The sequence below is a fragment of the Copadichromis virginalis genome, linkage group LG3, assembly GCF_057382275.1.
Source record: "Copadichromis virginalis isolate Kocher_CV1m ecotype Utaka linkage group LG3, C_Virginalis_male_GT1.1, whole genome shotgun sequence".
In the NCBI taxonomy this organism is placed as follows: domain Eukaryota; kingdom Metazoa; phylum Chordata; class Actinopteri; order Cichliformes; family Cichlidae; genus Copadichromis; species Copadichromis virginalis.
The window spans coordinates 57,413,342-57,435,023 of NC_140620.1; the positions used below are offsets into that span (position 1 = coordinate 57,413,342).

Genomic DNA, 21,682 nt, shown 5'->3' on the forward strand with positions numbered 1-21,682 from the left:
CCCAAAACTGCCTTGCCGTTACTACTCAATCCTAATTGAAGGGTTCATCTTTTAGTGAGGACATATTTGTTGACATAGTAGCTTTTTAAGGTAGCTTTTCCAATGATCTTTATTTATTTATTTTTTTTTAGATGGCAACAGACCAGAGAACCTGAATGACACCATTACTCTGGAGCCTTGCCCTGCTGCATCAGCTGAAACATCAAGCCATCCACCTCACCCCTCCTCCTCCACGTCCACCACTATGTACAACCATTACTCCAGCTCTTGCATCTCACACTTCCAGATTCCTTGGGAAAGATTTCCACTCCGACTGTCGCATGCAATCACAAGAGGAGACAGAGCTCATCCAGAGGACAGGAGAAGTATGGTCAGAAAGACTGGGTTGTGGACATTATTCACTACTAAGAAGCATCAAATCGTCTTCGTCAAACAAAGAGAACCAGGAATGAGGAAGACTGCAGTCCCAACAGTAGTGCAACCCCACCTAAAAAAGTTAGATGCCTTGTTGATAGCTATGGTTGTATAAATTGGCAGCCAGTTGAACTTCCTGAGGGGGAAACGCCAACTTCTTTAGAGGAAAAGAAACACATCTTGTTAACAATTTTCAATTCACAAGGACCTGGAGCTGTGGAGAGACCTGATGTGGATGACTTCATGTGCCTCACATATATTTCTCAGCGGCAGCTTATCAACAGTTGTCCCTCACCTTCAGTAGCTGAAATTCAGGAGCAGTGGCCATTCTTGTTTACTCGGAAAGGTCTTTCGAACCACTTTTACAAACTCACAGGCATCGATATCAGTGAGCGCTTAGGTCAGGCCCTCGTAACCAAAGGCAGAAGGATTATTAACTATTTCTCCAGCCAGAAGCTCAAATGGAACCTTGGTATAAGGACACTCATCCAGCAGATAGAAAGTGAGGGAGTTTTGACCAACAACAAGGTTGGCACAGCAGCCATACTTCTCATGATGAAGTATGTCAATGGAAAATTTTACTTAGTAGTCAGTATAGTCTTTTAATGATATAAGTTTGCATATGGTAGAATACTGCATGTAATCATTTGTGTGTAGAAGTATATAGTTGGTGGCATATTGAAAGAATGTCTCATCCTAGGAGGTCTGTAACATTCCAGGGTGTTCTGGCGTTCACCCCCACATCCTAGGAGCATGAGAGAGGTCGTACCTCGTCTTATTGTTTTACGGTAGGATTAACGTAGCTATGTCAGTTTTAGTTTAAGTGCTTCTTTATATATAGATGAACTGTTGGATTTTTCCTTCACCATTTATGAGGTTTCAAGAAGAAGATAAACGACAGATATGAATGTTTGAAAAAGGTATAGATGAAAAATACTCAAAGGATAAATTCAATTGTTTATTGTTTTATAAATAAGTTGAAAAAGAAAGAGTTAACAAGTAAATAATGAAACAAGGTAAAATGAAGTAAGAACAAAAAGTTAAGTAAATAATGAAACAAGGTAGAGGAGAGAAATCCCCAACAATCCCCTCTGAGCACGCACTAGGCGACAGTTGGGAGGAAAAACTGCCTTTAAACAGGCAGAAACCTCCGGCAGAACCAGGCTCAGGAGGGGACAGTCAACTGCCGGGACTGGTTGGGGGGGTGAACAGAGGTGGAGCAAGACGAGGCTACACCAGGTGAGGAAGCAGTAGAGTTCCTCCTCCAGGGCCAGCGGAAGCGTTTGTTCTTCTTTTTCATGCAGTTTTCTACAAGAGCTTTTTTTTCCAGGATGAGGGTTCTCAACTCATCGATGGTTTCTACGTTTTGTTTCTCAAGCTTCTTGCATGTTTTCTCCACCTCTTCCAATGTTGCTTGTTTTTCTTCAAGCTTTTCCTTGAGCTCTTTGGATGTTTCCTCCTGCATTATCTTGTCCTTGTGCATGTCTGTGTTTCTCTGTTGTACTTCTTTGTACATGTCTTGTAGCTCCTCATTTCTTCTGTGGATATCTTGGAGCGTACGCTGCAGGTCGCCATGTATGTTGTCTTGTTCTTGCTTTTGCGCCTGCATTTCAGTGTGTTTGCGCTTCAAGTTGTTGTATTCCAACAATATCCCCTTAGTGAGCTCGGAGTTGTTTCTCGCCATTTGATCCATCCTTTTCTGCATGTGTGAGCATTGTTTGTCCAGTTTTTCTTTTTCCCCTTCTAGTTGCTTTTTCTCTTGAAGAAGGTCTTTATTTTGGCGCAGAGTATCATCCACCTTTTCTTTCAGCATTGTGTATTTTTCCTCCGTGACTTTGAGTTTGTGCTCCATGTCTCTTTGCTTTTTCTCCTGTTCTTCCTTCTGTTGGAGGATTTCTTTATTTTTTTTCACAGCTTCATCGAAGTTTGTTTGGAGCAGCCGATTCTTTTGGTCCATATATTGGAGATCCCATTCTGTCTTCTCAACCGTAGCTTTGCTGTCTTTAAGCTGGTTGGACATCTCCTTTAGTTCCGCGCTCTTTTGCTTGTCTTCCTTAATTAGGAAGACAATCTGGTCTCGGGCTTGTCCAAACTTGATTCCCCAACCGTCATTAATAATATTTATGTCGGGCTGGCGTTGTTGTCTTTCTTCCAGGTTTTTATATTTCACTTCCATCTGTCTACACTTCTCCTCCAGTTGAAGTTTCTCATCTTCAATCTGTTGAATTTTATTCTGGAGATGGTAGTTTTCCTTCTTACTGTCATGTAATGCCCTTTGGATGGCTAAGAGGTCATTTGGCCGGCCACGACAGGAAGGAGAAGCGGCGTAATCTTTTTGCCAAAGGGTTGAAAACAGACCCCACTGAGTAGATATAAATATAAAAAGTACGAAATAAAGATAAACAAAGGGAAAATTACAGTAGAAATTATCTTTAGAGTATTTGAAATTAATAATAGCAAGGATAACAACCTGTAAAGTGATATTATCAATGAAACACAGTTGGCATGATGACCATGCCCACAATGTATAAAATGGATATAAAGCAAATAATTCACACGAAAATATTTTAATAACATAAATAAAGTATATTAAGGCTGTGTCACTGTTCAGCCAAGGACAGTGTGTGAAAAGGTAACTGTCTCCACCCTGGGAAAAGGATGATACTGCAGGTCATCTGAAGCCCTTGATGGATACAAAATAAAATATAAATAATATATTATAATAGAACTGCCTGGTCCGCCATGCAACAGAGAGAACAAATGTGACCGCAGATTGGATGAATTCTAAATTATCTGTTTGCTAAATAAGATGATCCTAACTATCAAATTGGCTCAGTAGTAGTATAGTGGTACACACTAATAAAATATTATAATATGCTATTGCTGTTATATAAGACAAAGAGGATAATATTAACAATGACATAATGTTAATATGAAGAGGCACCTTAGTCGGTTATGATGTGAGGTGGATAATTGTTAAGCAGTAGTCTGCATCAAGCTTAAGGTTTGCTGAAACTCAGTGTAATGACATGTGAGATGAAGACAATACAGAGAATAACTAACTAATGAAGTGCATAGAGGCACTTGACCAGCTTCACAGCTATCATTCTAGCATGACACATTGCTGAGATATAGAGCACACCTATAATAACAACCAATAAGCAAAACCCTGTAGACAACAGCTAAAACTACAGGATTGAGAAGCTGAATTAAATATGTAGACACTGCTAAGCTGATGAGCATGTTACACATTTTCTTTTATTTTTATTTATTTGTTTCTTTTAGAGCAGAAGCTGCATGCTATTAAAAGCCAACATATGCAGACTTCTGCCTTGTTCGGGTGGCAGCATTTTTCTTTTTTCTTTTGTGTCCTGACACGTTTATGTTTTTGTTTGATTATTTTGTTGGTTTTGGAAACGAATTTAAACGAACTTGTGACAATACTTGAGAATCACAGTGACACATGGTGATTAGGCATATGATTGAAAAATGCCTAGGTTTAGAGCTATGAGCTATGAGCAATGCAAAGTTAAATATATATATATATATATATATATGTATAAATGGGAAACAACTTGAAAGTTTGAAATGTGTGAGATCCATGATTTGTTTGAAAACTAGAAATTATTTCAAACTGCCTTAAGTGAAAATGTAGTGTTGCATCTATTCTCCCAAACCAAGACAAAAAAAAGAAGAAGCATTCTGTAACTTAAAAATAAGGCTGACGTGTTGACAATAGACTAAAACACTAATCCGCAGGTGGCTATCAGGAACAGAGAGGCGAGCAAAGTCACAAACACCAAGGCTGCAGACAGTCACGCAGAAACAGCAGATAACATAGAGACAACGCCTGCTAGAACCGTGGAGAGGAAGGTCACTTCACACGAGATTGTAGGAGTAGGCCACAGAGAAATAATGCAAAACAGTTTTGAGGCAGCCACTTAAGAACTTATTTGACCTTACAGCACAGGCCGAAATTGTGTAGGTTACGCAGTAACCACAGATAGTAGGATAATAGAAGCAAAACCACTTTCTTCTTCATATTCTGCACAGAGCGCTGAGCTGATAGCTGTGATTCGCGCATGTGAAATACACAAAGATAAACAAATAAACATTTATACAGACAGCCAGTATGTTTTCTCTGCTGTGCATCATTTTGCAGAATATTTGGCAAAACAGAGGAATGATTACATCAACCACATCCACCGGTTCAGCATGCCAGCCTGCTACAATGCCTACTGACTGTAATACATTTACCACAACAACTCGCATTGTGTAAATGTGCAGCACACAAAACTGATGGCTCTTTCATTACTACAGGCAATAACTTTGCTGACAGAGCAGCAAAACAGGCGGCACAAACGACAAACATCACATTGATGGCAGTAGACACACATCAGATTCCACTGGATGTGTTGAAAAATGAACAAAAAGCAGCAAGCACAGCCGAGCAGGCAAAATGGCTAAAACACGGTGCAGTTCTGACAAACGACTTAATGATGTGTTATGGCAAGCCAGTGTTGCCAAAATCCCTCCACAAAATGGCGGCGTTAGTGACTCATGGCTGTACGCATTTGTCAACGGGGGCAATGACCTGTATTGTCAACTCTCATTTCTACACTGTAAATTTTGGAACTTCAGCAAAACAATTTGTCAGAACATGCATGGCGTGTCAAAAATAGAATGCTCAGGGGAACCTGAGACCAAAAAGAGGCAGTTTTCCCACACCACCTTATCCTTTTCACACAATTCATATGGACTTTATTGAGCTAAATGAATGCCAAGGGTCGAAATACGCCCTAGTGGTCATAGACGTGTTCTCAAAGTGGCCGGAAATCTACCCAGTGAAAAAGGCAGATACAATTTCAGTAGCAAAATGTATGTCTAAGTTGTAGGAAAATAAAGAGATGATTGTAAATAACGAAGAATGTAATGATGTCTATCAAGTGTCTTGCAGATTACAGCCCAGTGTCTGGGTTCTGATCAAGGTGCTCCAAAGGAAAAACTGGAGCACACCCAGGTGGGAGGGACCACATCAGGTTCTCCTCACCACGCCCACCGCTTGCAAAATTGCGGAACGACCATCCTGGATCCATCAGAGTCACTGCAGGCGAGTAAGTGAAGCCATCTAAACTCAGCCGACACAGGCTCGCCCAATCGTTGTGATCTCGCCCGGTGGAGGGGTCAGCCTTCCTGGCCGGGGGGTCTACTCACGACAGGAGGGTGTGTCCTGTTGTCATGAGGTGGTGGCTCCTAATAGCTGCAGCGGCCCTGACCCTGACCGGGCTCCTCATCTTTGCTTCCGTGAGGGACAACAAGTCACGCTATATGAAGAAAAGGCAGACACTGTATGACAAAGGAAAGTACACCAAGTTTCCCCATGGCTACGCCACTAATTTCTGGTGGCAGTTTATGAACACTACAGCTCACCTGAATAATAAAACTGACTGCTTTGCATGTACCCATATGCCCCTATCCTCACAGACGTTTGGCCTGTGGCCGTACAGCATACCTGAAGATCGCAGTTGGTGCCTGTTGGGCCTGGCAACACATCCAGGCTACGGTACTCTTTGGTCCAAGGCCAACTACAGCATCCCAGCAAAAGCAACCTGGAGGTCATCATGACCCACAAATGTGAACTGTTCCGGACAGACCTAGCTACTGACCTGGCCCCAAGTCTCAGACCCACTGCCTGATGTAATTCTACTGAACAAACTGCACGCAGCACAACTGCCAGTATGTGTGATGAACAATGGATCGCGGGCAGTGGGGGAGCTGCCTACTCACCTATCTACCGGATGCCACTACAAACAAAGACTCAGTACCAGACAGGATGTGCACGGACGGCACCAAGCAGTAAAGGAACCAGAGTTTCACATCTGAGGAGGAGTGAAATTCTTACAGAGCTTGATCCCCGGCATTGGAGTTGCCGAGGTGCGGGATCACGTGGAAATCAACCGATATGCTCTGCTACGACACATCAACTTAACTAAGACCCTGGGAACGGCCTTAGCAGGAGAACAGAAGGCCATCAGAATGATGGTGCTGCAGAACAGACTGACACTAGACCTGCTAACAGCATCACAAGGAGGAGTTTGTAAGCTGATCGGGGAGACATGTTGCACTTTTATCCCTGATGGATACGAAGCTGGAGGAGACATTTATTAAGTTTTGCAGAATTTGACCGTTCTGCAAAAATATGTCACTGACCACACACCTACAATGACTGCTTATGTTGCCGTGTCTCAAAAAGAACAGCATCCCGTTGCAATTCTGTTAGAGGACAACTTGTAATAGCTGCTAATAAATGACGTGGTGATTAAAAATGACTTGTCAAGTGATCATGCACTGATTAACACATTAGTAGTTTATGCAGGTACAATATAAGGTTTTATCCTTTTATTTTTTGTAGTTTTAGTTTTATTGTTTTCTCTTGATTATTCCTGTTGCTATTTTATTTACTATACTTTTCTTTGTTCTTTTTATTATTTTATTTGTTTCATTCTTTAGACCACATGATTTACATTTATGCTATGCTGACATTTTGACAATTAAAAAATTGCTAAAGATACTTAATAAATAACCTTTACAGACAATTGTTGTATACATTTAAAATAAGTTAAAACAGGAGGGAATATGTTAGTGGAAAATGATTCTATGTTTCTTTACCTTCTTTTAAATGTACAAAGATGCCCTTTGTCTATGGTTAGATTAGTTTAGAATTATCCTTTTAGACTTTCCCAGCGAAGACATATTGTTTTGGGACATATTGTTTTAGATTATTTTATCTTTCTCCCAGCTCTCTGCTGACGAGACTAGCGCCACATATGGAGTTGTTTATTTTATCTGTTTATTATTTTCTTATCCTGTTCTCACCGTCTCTGTGATTTGTGCCTATAAAAATGCCAAGCCTCTGTTCATGGGTGTGAGTTGTTCTTAACAGCTTACCCGTGTGCACGTTAAAGCATAAAAAGTAACTTTGTCTCATTGTGTCTTTATTTCTCCTGGGTTTTTGCAGAGCTTTCCCCCAACAGTTGGTGTCTTGTTGGATACATGTTGAAGGTTGTACACGACAACTCTGCAAAGGTTTCCAAAAGTTTCTGTGGTGAACGTGTGAAGGCTGCAAACACAAATGCTGCGAAGACACGAACTAAAAAACTGCTGTTTCTCACCCCTGTTTAAGGAAAAACTTCAAAAGATCAAAGTGTAGTGACATCACTCCGTGAGCCAATGAGATTGTCATGTGACATTTTGGAATGGGGATGTTTTTTTTTAAACCGTTTTCAAATTTAACTTAATATTTGACTGTTTCTTAACTGACTTGTTTAGCTGATTAAGAAATGAATTGAAACGAGCATCACTAACGTTATATAACAGACAACAGAAAAAAAACAGGGTTTTTTTCTAAGTGATAGAGGTATAATACGTTTTTGTTTTTTTTTTAATTTAATTATCCTACTTCTTATAAGAGGGAACATTATTTAAAGAATATGTATTTAATTGGAAAACTCTCTATTCAGCTAAAGGCTATAACAAAAAAGGTGAGCTTCCTGCTCAAAAATGAAATGACCAAAATAAATGGAGCATTTCTCTGCAATTACAAACTCTGTGTAAACAATCTTGGTTTCAAAATAAGGCTAATGCTTGTGAGATGTCATCACAGGTGTAAATATTACTGCACATGTTACTATGTCAAAGTCTCACAACTGTCTTATGTTTATTTATGTAGGCAAGACCTACTTTTCACTTTTTTGCTTTGCTATATGCTCTTGAGTTTATTAGTTTGCCAGCAGCACGAACATGTACTAGTGTCAATAATAATAGTACGGTGGATTAGAAAACCTGCTCACAAGTTGAATAAACACCCAGGATTGTTGCATAATTTTCATTCAAAACCAATATTTGAGTCAAAATGAGAAAGTTGTTTGTGCTGTCTGATAAAGAAGAAGCAAAATAAAGTGCAGTTTTGATGTAGATGATGTTGTATACAAACTAGAAGAGGAAGATAGTAGGATCTCTGTATCATGTTTTGTCACTTTGTACCATGTAATTCTTTCTATTTCCACCAGGGGGTGTTTTCAGAGATGGTAGGTGGTAAAAGAAGAGGTCAGCAGGAAGATGGCGAAGAGCGACCAAAGACCAAGAAAAAGAGGCAGTCAGGCAAAGATGAAGAGTATTATATCCCTTACAGACCTAAAGACTTTGACTCTGACAGAGGGTGCAGCCCTCACCTCCTTCCTCAATATTCTCATAGTGGGAACGTCTCCCTCGTTAAAAGCAAGTTTCCTTTTAAGTATCAGATCCTTAATATCTTTAGAGAGCCACGGTTTGTTATTAGGGAAAGTCTTAAATTCTCTGACTGGAATCACAGAGTCTTTGCTACACACCACATCAGTGAGTTCATCCAAATCAGAAGTGCTCTCTTGAAACAAGGACCAATCAGTGCAATCAAAACACCCCTGAAGGGCAACACAACTGTCTTTTGTCCAGACATTAGTCCGCTTCACACAGGCCTTCTCCCTCCTAATCACAGATCTGTAAGCAGGGAGGAGATGAATAACATTGTGATCCGAAGAACCTAGCGCAGGTCCGTCCACAGACTTATATGCCCCCTGCTCCCCTTCGGGGCAGCCCCAGACCCCGGGGGTCCCAAAGTACCCCACCCTCAGTAGAGACAGGTGAATGAGAATGAAAAAAACAGAACGATCATTTGGGGTCGAAGAGTGCCCCAGAGCGATTCTAATGGGTTCGTCAGGGGATCGGGAAAGAAAACGTAGCACTTGGGGGCCACGCACAGGCGCTGCTGCGGCAGCGTGGGGGTCATTGATACCCCAGTACATAAAAATGAAGCATAATCACAACAATCTGACTTTATTGGAGGATATTTACACCAGCAACACTGTTTAGTTTGATATGACGGATTAACAGCATGCGCTGTGATATCCAGTTCATCTGTAATAGATACTGGATCTAATCAGTCAGCAGATATTTGATCACCTTAAATATAACTATAGTAGAAAAAATACAACTGTGTTGGTGATTCATGCAAACTTGCATATCAGCCTTTTAAGGTTTTGTAGTATTGAGAACAAAGAGGTTGTGTTAGGGCTGAAAAGCCCGACTTGTTCTCCTCTGCAGGTCATCAAATGCACCACAGGCATTTGTATTTGCACAAACCTGTATATGTTTGATGGTTTTATTATTCTCTGTTCAAAGACAATAAATGTGGAAAATGTCTCATGTAGTATCAGCTTCATTTAAAAATTACTGCAAACATTTAGAGAACATGTGCTGCTGTTTGTCCTACATTTCCAACACTGAATGAACCCTGAAAACGTGATGGCAGGTGGCATATTGGAGTTCACATGAAATATCGGCTGTATGAAGACTGGAAAATATAGATGATAAAAATATGCAGCCAAACATTTGCGGACATGGATAAACTATCTGATCCAAAAAGCAGGAAGTGACACAGCCAGAAAATGAAAGTGTGTAACAGCTGAAGTCAAATGTAATGCAGAGTTGAATCTGCACTTGGATCCATCTGTGAAAGGTCCACATGTAGAGATTACATGAGTCATGATGTTTGTCAGTGCAGCTTGATAACTCCATCTACTGTGGGCTACATATACTGGGCTGGTAGCTCCATAGTGTTGGAAAGAAACTATTAAATGTGCATATTTTAAAATCAGAGGCTCTTCTAACACAGGAGCCATGTTGAGTTTGGATTCCAGCCGACCACCGGCAGTCTGAAATGGAATGAACAGTGTTGGGAAGGTTACTTTTAAAATGTATTCCACTAGAGATTACAGAATACATGCCCCAAAATGTATTTTGTAACGTATTCCGTTACGTTACTCAATGAGAGTAACGTATTCTGAATACTTTGGATTACTTAATATATTATCATGCTGTTTACAACTACATGAATGTGATTTATTACTATTACTGAAGCTCCGCAGCTCCGAACCGTAGTAAAGGGACCTCTGGCTAATACGTCGGGGTCCGTGTCGGGCTCGGAGCCGAAAAATTACTTTGTTGACTGGGTCAAGTTTGCTAGCGAGAGACAGAGAGAGGCGTTGAAAGGCTGCTCCAACGGAGCTTATTGTTTCGGAGGAAAACACGAACACAGCGTACAGTCGAGTCTTAATAGCTCATTACAACTGGGCTCGTCAGGCACTCTTCTTGGCTGCAGTGGTTATTATTATATTTACATGCTTCCAGCTCCCGTTTCTGCTCGATGACAACTCGTAGTTTTCCACTCTCCTTTTTCTCCCTCCTCGCGCTCACAGACGGGTATGGCAGTCCATTCTCCCTGCAGCACGGACTACACTGCCCATGAGGCTACATTCGTTAGGGCTATGCCTGTAGCATTCTGCCTGTTAGCTTAGCACAACAACAACAACAACAAAAATATTTGTATTTTAAATATGTAACGGCGGTACATGTACTCCGTTACTCCCCAACACTGGGAATGAAGCCCATTGACAGCGAGCAGGTCTGAACAGGAATGGAACGCATCCATGGATAATACACCACTTTATTTGAAGACATCTGTAGCACTGCCTCAGTTCTGGATGTTTCCACAGACTCCTCTGGCCTCTGTGCACCTAAAGAAAAGGTCAAAGGTCAGCAGCACATGTAGTTGGGACAATTCTTAATTTACAAACAACAGTTGCACAAACGATACAATTATTTTCCTCCAATCACGACTTTTCACTTGCAGAAATGGTCCTGTGTGATTTCTAGGCTGTGATATGAAAAACTAGTTCCTAATGGCAGCGATTCACTCAGTAAACATGTGTTTCCTCCTCAGAGGTCAGACTGGGCCACTGGATTCAACAATGAGCCAATGATCATCAAGTAGTGACTAAAGCAGAGCCCTGACGTTCTGACATTCATCACACAGTTAGAACAAATGTCTGCTGATGACTTCATCTCATGAAACGACTGATAGATGTCAACTCATTGATCAGCTGAGCTGCTGCTGCTGATCTTCTTCATCGTGCACAGAAACATTCAGCTCGTTTCAATCAGTAAATAACTTTGAACTGTTCCCACTCAAAATGCTGTCAGAACAATGATCATTGTTACTCCCCTCGAGTCTTAATAAAGCTCAACTTGTTCTTTGTGTTTAAACTGACATTTATTTCGGACAGGAGGATTCTTCCACATGTCTTAACATGTAATGATGTCCAACCACAGCCGATACAATGCCGTCAGAACTAAAAGGAAATACAAACTTAAATGAATATTCTTACTAAAATCCTTAAGCATTATATACAACGAAACATTCCAACAAAATGATCAATAAAGTACACATTACACTTCACACTGCGGCTATTGCACTTGAATACCATGCAAAACTCGTGCATTTACATACAATGATAATAAACAAAACATTTACCTCATTGGCCTCACTCAAAGGGAATAAACTTTCATTTTTACTCGGTGGGGATGTCCAGAAAAGGCACTCTTTATTTATCTTTCTGCAGACGTGCAAACCTCGTGGCTCGTCTCTTAATTAGCTTGCTGAGTGTGACAGCCAAAAAATGCCCTCTTAGCCACAACACAACTTTAGAAAAGGTTCCTCTATAATTGCACAATTAGCACAAATAACACATTTAAACATATAAATCTAATCAACAAACATGGATTACTATTTATTTCTTATGTATTATTTCTTAATATTTCAACTACTTATTGTTTCAAACTTAACTATCTAATAAAATGAACTGAAAAAGCAACAGAAGAGTGAAAACATTTCGTGTTTCTAGAAAGATCTTTCAGCTCATAGCTGCTCACAGACTGTATTTACAAGTGACAAACTGCAACTCTACAGTACATCTACAGTATATATCAAATATATTCTGTATTCAAATCTATTGAGTGATGTTTGAAAGTCTTTCCAGGTGAGTTTGATCCAGGAGGGTCTGAAGCCAGAGTCAGACAGAGACTGTGCAGAGACTGTAGAAGGACAGCGCAGCAGCAGAGCAGTCCAGATACACTGATGATCCTCTGTCAGATCCAGAGGGACACACAGGGATGATGCTGGACTCTACATTGTGTCTGACAGTGGAGCTGTTCTCAGAGCAGTTCACTCTGCAGCACTGACAGTCATCTGCACTTCTTCTCATTCCTCTGTCAGTCACTGCTGGATGAAGCTCTCCTCTCCACCTCCCAGTAACATGGCCCAGTCAGAGCGTCTCTACACACAAGCTGCTGCTGCTTCAACCTCTCTGGATCATCAGGACACAGCTCCTCCTCTCTCAGCACACACACCGTCCTGTTTACCATCATATCCTCCACCTGCAGAGAGAAGAAGGAAGAGCAGAGGAGATAAACGAGTGTTTCCAGAGACTCTTCATCAGCTGTCAGTCAGTGATGCAGCACATCCAGTATAAAGAGCAGCAGGGACTTCAGTGCTGGGACTGTACTAGGACTCATTGTTGCTTCACTTTTTCTAATCTTTGGATTTTTATTGAAGTTGATGAAAATGTTTTTCCCTCCTAGTTTGAGTTTGGACTTTCATTCATTAGAAGAACCTTGGTGTGTCCACTCTGAGCTCTGTAGGAACCCCAACAACAAGCCCAACAATCCAGATGGACAGTTCCAGCTGTTAACTGGAGGAATTCCATCCAAACATCTGCTCTCACTAAATTCTTCCTCACCTACAGACTGTGTTCTTCACTGCTTTAAACTTGGAAATGAATGCAGTCATTGGTCTGCGTGCTGCTTTGTTCAGAGAGCTGATTGGCTGTTGACAGTGTTTGATCAGAGCGTGTCAGCCATTACTATGGTGACCATAAAGGTCAGAAACAGGAAGTGTTTGTGTCCAATCCTGAAGCCTGTCACCATTCTCCTCTCACAGCTTCACTGAGAAGCGGCAGCTTTACAGGAAACACTGGATCTTTGTTTCATACTGACTGTGTTTAGTACAATACTGCTGACAGCACCACCCACTCACTCCATCACTCTACTGACCTCAGAGTCTCCAGTCTGTAGTCTGGACTCTGAAGATCAGACAGCTGCTTCACATCTGGATCCTTCAGGTTGTTGTCCCACAGGTCCAGCTGTCTCAGATGGGAGGGGTTGGACTTCAGTGCTGCTGCCAGATAATCACAGCTGATCTCTGACAAACCACAGCGACTAAATCTGTATAAAGAATGAAAGATGTAAGTTTATTAGACAAAGTGTGAGCTTGAAATCATTCAGTGTTTCATCATCTGTTCAGAGCTGAAGAAGGTTCAGAATGTAGAAGTTTAGAAAATGGAAACTCCAAACAGCTGAAGCCAACAGGAAGCAGCTTCAAACAGGAAACTGTGCAGAGTTTCAGACTATATGTCCTGATGCAGCCAGTTGGATTTTGGAGATTTGAATCTCTGTTCTGTGACTAAGTCCTTGAATCATTTCTTCCAGTTGGTCCAACAAGACAGACTAAGTGTTGGACATGTGTTGTGGCTCCATTAGGGGAGCTTCTAAATGTGATGTGATGGCCCCTCTGGGTCTGTCAGGTCACAGCACTGAAGAGAGCTCAAACTGGGCACACAGTTGTTCCAGTCTGGACCAAAGACTCTATACTGGGACTGAGGGACTGCTTTGACTGCACCCACTGGGACTTTATAAAGGCTCATGTTCTCACTTAGATCATCGATTTCTACTTACATTTCTTTCTGGGAAAAATGGGGATTACTTTGAAAACAGGAAGTATTTTCCCCAATAAGCAGCCCTGGATTAGTAAATCACTCCAACATGTTCTCAGGCAGAAGAAGCTGTCTTGTTATGAGGGAGAAAAGAAAAAGATTGAGGCACAGAAACTTGTTGAAAGAGAGATAAAGCAGCTAAAATCAGGTGTAAAAGTAAAGCAGAGGATGAGCTGAATAAAGGACACTCAAGGCTGGCTTGGAAAGGAATGAAGTCCATGGTGGGGATGCAGAACAAGGAGCAAAGATGAATGTGATGCTGAATCAGCAGAAGACTTGGACTCATTTGATTCCAGCTTTGATATCATTGATTTCAATGAAGAGCTTTGTGATTGCAGCAAAGGGCTGGTAGCTCTGAGAGTCCCACTGATGAGGTGTTTGTGTGGAAATCTCTTAGTGGGACCAAAGAGAGAAAAAGCCCTGGTCCTGATGCTGTGGGAGGGAAATGATTGAAGTGTGCTGTGAGGAACTGACTGGGAGATTTTCACACATTTTCCAGTCCTCCTTGGAACAACAGGAAGTTCCCAGCATATGGAAACAAAGGTTAAGTGTCCTATGGCACTCAGTGATGATGGTGCTGTGGCCCCACCACCTCCACCTCTTTGTAAAGGAACTAACTGTCATCTGAAGCTTCAAATGGAACTAAGACTTCCTCCACTAGGTGGCAGTGTCTGATGAGAAAGTGTTAGTGGAGCTGGCCTGGAGTCAGAAACAGGAAGATGCAGGATTTGGGCTGAAATGGGGAAAAGTGGTTCGCACTAGTGCCTTAAAGCAAGAAGGTTGTAGGTTGAAGCTTGTTGGCCTTTCTGTGGAGGTTGGATGTTCTCCCACAGTCCAATGAAATGCTGCTTAGGTTCATTGGTGCTTCTAAATTGGCTGTAGGTGTGGATGTGAGAGAGTGCTTCTCTGTCTCTCTCTGTTGGCCCTGTGATGGACTGCTCACCTGTGCAGGTGGACCACGCCTCTTGCCCTATGACAGCTAGGGCACAGGCTGCAGCTCTTTGAGCCTAAGCTGAATAAACAGTTAGCAAAAATGATCCATAGATGGCCTGAAATCCCCCAATTAGCAGTTTGGTAGATAGCTATGACATGCTAATCCCATCCAGCAGCTGTAGAATAGAATAGAATAGAATAGAATAGCCTTTATTGTCATTGTACAGAGTACAACGAAATTGGAGTGCCACTCCCTTGGTGCAAGTTTCAATAATAAATATAAATGTAAGATATAAAAAGTACAAAAAAAACCAATCATAAATACTCAAACAATAGTATGTACAATATATACAGGATAGCAGCATTAATATAATGACAGTATGAATAGCAGCATAATATAATGACAGTGACGGTATGGAATAGGTTCAATTGTTTTTCTGCTTATTTACTACGGTGATAGCTCTGGGAAAGAAGTCAACCCCGAATCTGTTTGTCCTGGTTTTATGTGACCTGTACCGTCGGCCTGACGGTAATAGTTCAAACAGTTGGTTGCTGGGGTGAGAGTGGTCCTTGATGATATTACCAGCTCTGCTGAGGTACCGAGAGTTTGCAGTGACCTCCAGGCTGGGCAGAGAGCAGCCAGTGATCTTCTGGGCTGTGTTGATGACCCTCTGCAGTACTTTCCTGTCCACAGCTGAGCACCCTGCATACCATGTTGTTACGCCGTACGTTAGGATGCTCTCTATGGTGGCTCTGTAAAATGTCACCAGCAGCCTCTCCTCCAGGTTGTTCCTCCTGAGCACTCTCAGAAAGTGGAGACGCTGCTGGGCCTTTTTAACCACCGCTGTAGTATTTGCAGTCCAGGAGAGGTCATCAGATATCTGCACACCCAGAAACCTCATGGAGTGTACCCTCTCCACACAGCTCCCGTGAATGTAAAGTGGGGCTGGGTCTGCTCTGCCCTTCCTGAAGTCCAAGATAAGTTCTTTAGTTTTCGTGGTGTTCAGTTGGAGGTTGTTAACTGAACACCACTCAGTCAGTCTGTTGACCTCATCTCTGTAGTCCGACTCATCCCCCCTTGAGATGAGTCCAACCACTGTGGTGTCATCCGCGAACTTTATGATGGTGTTTGAGAGATGGGTAGGGGAGCAGTCGGATGTGTAGAGCGTAAACAGGAGGGGACTCAAAACACATCCTTGTGGAGACCCGATGCTGAGTGTGATGGTGCTGGACCGGTGGGGGGCGGGTCTGACAGACTGTGGTCTATTTGTCAGGAAGTCACTGTCACTGTTCATAGACATAAACTACACCTTTATTGGTGCTATTTCCAAGCACATTGTGCGCTGTCGGTCCTGCTTGCTACACAAGAACATTCAATATTTAGTATTTACTGCTGTTTACACTTAGCTAGATTAACGTGATGGTCAGTGGCGGTCCTAGCCTGTTTGGCGCCCTGGGCAAACACTCTCTATGGTGCCCCCCCCCCTCCCCCCCCTCCCCCACACACAAACACACACACACATATTAAGGATTGTATGTTAACATAAAACTGTTGTCGAAATTCACCAGAGAAACACACACACATGAAGAGAGAGAGAGAGTATGCATTGTATGCAGACGGCTACCAAACAGCCATCATAATTCGTCACACAATGAGAACAGGACAAATCACAAATTGACAATGACTAATTAATGTTTTAAACTGTATTTGTTAACAATTTGAAAAATAAAATTTGCTGAATGAATGATCAACAGTTGTTGTTGCTGTGCAGCAGTGGGAATACTGACAACTGTCACTGGATCATTTAATGTTGAAGAAATATATTAAACCAGAGGACGACTTTTTTTTTTCTTTAATTCTCCGCTTTTCCAGTCTCTTCAATTTGTCTTTTAGAACACTCTACTCACCATATCAGGAAATGCTAAGATTTGACTAATGACTGCTTGAGAATCACTGGGCATAAAATAGTATTTTTTCCTGCCAAACTGTGTTACATTTTGAATTTTTGTAGATTAATTTAAAGAATTAAGAACAAATGATCTGTTTTGTGACAGGCTATTAATAACAAGCACCTAAAGATAATTTAAAATTAATTATTTGCAACATTGTCTGTTTTTTGTATACACAACATGGTTGATTCTTTTGAGTTAAGCACTTTTTTGTAACAGTGACAGTGTAGAAGTGAAAAAACACTGCCATCATCAGGTCAAACTTGAAATTTCAAAATTACTCTACAAATTTTATCCTGCAAATTGTCACTGAGGTTCTGTAATGACAGGAAAAAAATTTATGGAATGTTTATTTCCTTGAAAGTGGATCAAAGCCAAAGTAAAATGTATTTCTGTAGCTGTTGACCAAAGTGACCTGCTCTCCCTCTTGAGCTACAGCAACTCCTAATGTAACATTAAGTAAGATAAATACCACCTAGAACCTCTTGTACTATACAGTGTTTGTGTAGATAAAGAACTCTATGAATGTTTCTTAATCACTTTAAATAAATAATCATAAACAACCTCCAAAAATTCTGCTTGATCTGCTTGCAAACTGTCAGGGGTTAGTACTTAAAAAATTTATATATGAATGTACTACACAAAGGGAGTTCATTTGGATTTTTATGAACCCCAATTTTACAGGGAGTGCAGAATTATTAGGCAAATGAGTATTTTGTCCACATCATCCTCTTCATGCATGTTGTCTTACTCCAAGCTGTATAGGCTTGAAAGCCTACTACCAATTAAACATATTAGGTGATGTGCATCTCTGTAATGAGAAGGGGTGTGGTCTAATGACATCAACACCCTATATCAGGTGTGCATAATTATTAGGCAACGTCCTTTCCTTTGGCAAAATGGGTCAAAAGAAGGACTTGACAGGCTCAGAAAAGTCAAAAATAGTGAGATATCTTGCAGAGGGATGCAGCAGTCTCAAAATTGCAAAGCTTCTGAAGCGTGATCATCGAACAATCAAGCATTTCATTCAAAATAGTCAACAGGGTCGCAAGAAGCGTGTGGAAAAACCAAGGCGCAAAATAACTGCCAATGAACTGAGAAAAGTCAAGCATGCAGCTGCCAAGATGCCACTTGCCACCAGTTTGGCCATATTTCAGAGCTGCAACATCACTGGAGTGCCCAAAAGCACAAGGTGTGCTATTGCACACCTTGTGATGTCAGAGACATGGCCAAGGTAAGAAAGGCTGAAAGACGACCACCACTGAACAAGACACACAAGCTGAAACGTCAAGACTGGGCCAAGAAATATCTCAAGACTGGTTTTTCTAAGGTTTTATGGACTGATGAAATGAGAGTGAGTCTTGATGGGCCAGATGGATGGGCCCGTGGCTGGATTGGTAAAGGGCAGAGAGCTCCAGTCCGACTCAGACGCCAGCAAGGTGGAGGTGGAGTACTGGTTTGGGCTGGTATCATCAAAGATGAGCTTGTGGGGCCTTTTCGGGTTGAGGATGGAGTCAAACTCAACTCCCAGTCCTACTGCCAGTTTCTGGAAGACACCTTCTTCAAGCAGTGGTACAGGAAGAAGTCTGCATCCTTCAAGAAAAACATGATTTTCATGCAGGACAATGCTCCATCACACGCGTCCAAGTACTCCACAGCGTGGCTGGCAAGAAAGGGTATAAAAGAAGAAAAACTAATGACATGGCCTCCTTGTTCACCTGATCTGAACCCCATTGAGAACCTGTGGTCCATCATCAAATGTGAGATTTACAAGGAGGGAAAACAGTACAACTCTCTGAACAGTGTCTGGGAGGCTGTGGTTGCTGCTGCACGCAATGTTGATGGTGAACAGATCAAAACACTGACAGAATCCATGGATGGCAGGCTTTTGAGTGTCCTTGCAAAGAAAGGTGGCTATATTGGTCGCTGATTTGTTTTTGTTTTGTTTTTGAATGTCAGAAATGTATATTTGTGAATGTGGAGATGTTATATTGGTTTCACTGGTAAAAATAAATAATTGAAATGGGTATATATTTGTTTTTTGTTAAGTTGCCTAATAATTATGCACAGTAATAGTCACCTGCACACACAGATATCCCCCTAAAATAGCTAAAACTAAAAACAAACTAAAAACTACTTCCACAAACATTCAGCTTTGATATTAATGAGTTTTTTGGGTTCATTGAGAACATGGATGTTGTTCAATAATAAAATTATTCCTCAAAAATACAACTTGCCTAATAATTCTGCACTCCCTGTAGACTGGTCAAGTTCTTCTATACCAAACTCGCTCATACATGTCTTTCTAGACCCTTCTTTGTGCGCTGCTGCACAGTCATGTTGGAACAGGAAGGGGTCATCTCCAAACTGTTTCCACAAAATTGGGAGCATGAAACTGTCAAAAATGTCTTGGTATGTCTGCGTGTATTTCAAAACATGTAGCTCTCCGACTTTATATCCTGTACGAGAGTTTGTCTTGTATTATGTTCAAATGTTTAATAAAAACGTGTATCACTCATTGATAAAGAAGAAAACTTTGAAGAAAACTCTGAAATTATCCCGATTAGTGAAGAGTGTGTCGTTTCCGCAGCACTATTCTTTGTTTCTATTTAATGTATTTAAATCTAGTATTGTGTAGATTCACAATGGTCAGAGGGCCCGGTGGCGCCAGTGTCCGGCAGCCTCGCCTCTGTCAGTGCGCCCCAGGGTGGCTGTGGCTACAATGTAGCTTGCCATCACCAGTGTGTGAATGTGTGTGTGAATGGGTGGATGACTGGATATGTAAAGCGCTTTGGGGTCCTTAGGGACTAGTAAAGCGCTGTATAAATACAGGCCATTTACCACTCAATGAGAATGATCATCACGTGTTCTTACATGATATTGTAAGAACTGTATTTAAATAATGTAATGGAGAGCAGAGGATCATCACACTTTTTTCATATAAATGGTAAATGGCCTGTATTTGTATAGTGCTTTACTAGTCCCTAAAGACCCCAAAGCGCTTTACACATCCAGTCATCTACACACACATTCACACACTGGTGATGGCAGCTACATTGCAGCCACAGCCACTCTGGGGCGCACTGACAGAGGCGAGGCTGCCAGACACTGGTGCCACTGGTTTCACCCAAAACCTCTGGTGATAATGACCCACACTTTTTTTCACACCTTGGCTCATGTTATGAAGCACATGATTAATAGTGGTCAGCAATGCACTCAAATACACTAATAGTATTTTAGTGTGATTTAAAATGGGGTAGCACAGTTACCTGCAAGAAGGTCCTGAGTTCAATTCCACTATCAAGCCGGGATCTTTCTGTGTGGAGTTTGCATGTTCTCCCCATGTTTGTGTGGGTTCTCTCCGGGTACTCCGGCTTCCTCCCACCGTCCAAAGACATGCAGTTAGAGGGGATAGGTCAATTGAAAAATCTAAATTGCCCATAAGTGTGAATCCATGAGTGAATGTGAGTACGGATGGTTGTTTGTCTCTGTGTGGTAGCCCTGCGACAGACTGGCAACCTGTCCAGGGTGTACCCTGCCTCTTGCCCTAAGATAGCTGGGATAGGCTCCAGTGCCCCCCGCAACCCTGAAAAGGATAAGCTGAAGCAAATGGATGAATTTAAAATGGTCTAAAATAATTTTTAGACCATTTCACTCATTGGATTTATTTCATTTTTCTGACAAATAATATTTTGATGAGACAAAATGTTCTGATGAACAGAAAATACTTCTTTCTGTAATATTTATTCTGTATAAACAGATTATACAGGAAACACTTGGGCTGATGGATTGTAGGTTTCCAGGTTTGGTAACTAGATCAAAACGTGGCACAGCTGGCAACCTAACAAACTTTTATCCACACTCCTAAAAGGTTGATTCTGTTCATCTGGCTGAGATTTTCATCAGTAATCTGGGACATTTAAAAGTTGATGTGTACCGTAAACCTACGCATACAGATCAGAATTTAATGTTTGACTCTCTTCATCCACTGAAGCATATACTGGGTGTCACCAGGACGCTGCAACATAGAGTGAACACCATCCCTACAGACACAGTGGCCAGGGAAGCAGAAGAACATCACATCAAGAAGGCCCAGAGTAAATGTGATTCAAGATTCTTTATTTGTCACGTGCATGGCTATACAGGTATAACACACAGTGAAATGTGACCTGATACACTCCTCGACTGTGCAACGAAAAAAAGAGAAAGACAGAACTTTATATACAGTGAATGAGTGTATACAAAGAGGACATTATGTGTTGCAAGTGGGTGAGTTATGTACATTATATAAATAGAAATAAAATAAAATAAAACAATATGGAAAATTACATCTTGTGCACATTGTGTGGGAAGGGTGTTAAAATGTCATGTGCTATAGCGAGGCCAGAAGAATCAGGATGATATGAGAATATATGCACTGCACTACACACTGTATATAAATGCCACTTGTTTTGCACATATTCAACTCTGTATATTTTATATATTTTATTATTTTTATTATTTATTTATTTATTTTTACTATTTAATTTGTAAAAATGTGTATACACACACACACACACACACACACACACACACACACACTCGTAGGAAAATATTTAGTATACACATCCAGAAATGCATACACTATTATATATTGTACATATATTTATTAGTTTCAGGTTGGCCATTCTTGTATTTTGCTC

The 21,682-nt window shown here is 41.2% G+C and overlaps 1 protein-coding gene and 1 long non-coding RNA gene across 2 annotated transcripts; one reads left to right on the top strand and one right to left on the bottom strand.

The window, feature by feature from the left end:
- The first annotated feature begins 244 nt into the window (after positions 1-244).
- On the top strand, positions 245-1,023 carry LOC146715371 (uncharacterized). Its single transcript, XM_085441222.1, has 2 exons — positions 245-365; positions 410-1,023. The coding sequence occupies exons 1-2, from the start codon at positions 245-247 to the stop codon at positions 1,018-1,020; spliced, it is 732 nt and encodes a 243-aa protein (XP_085297348.1). The 3' UTR covers positions 1,021-1,023.
- Positions 1,024-12,163: 11,140 nt separating this feature from the next.
- On the bottom strand, positions 12,164-15,011 carry LOC146715372 (uncharacterized). The gene is made up of 2 exons (XR_014918975.1): positions 13,399-15,011; positions 12,164-12,723 (listed from the first exon to the last, which is right to left on the bottom strand). It is a non-coding gene; the product is annotated as an uncharacterized LOC146715372 (long non-coding RNA).
- Between the last annotated feature and the right edge of the window lie 6,671 nt (positions 15,012-21,682).

Coding starts and splice junctions, on each gene's coding strand:
- LOC146715371 (XM_085441222.1), top strand. CDS start 245: ATGTACAACCATTACTCCAGCTCTTGCATCTCACACTTCCAGATTCCT. Junction 366..409: donor TCATCCAGAGGACAGGAGAA/GTATGGTCAGAA, acceptor TTCACTACTAAG/AAGCATCAAATCGTCTTCGT.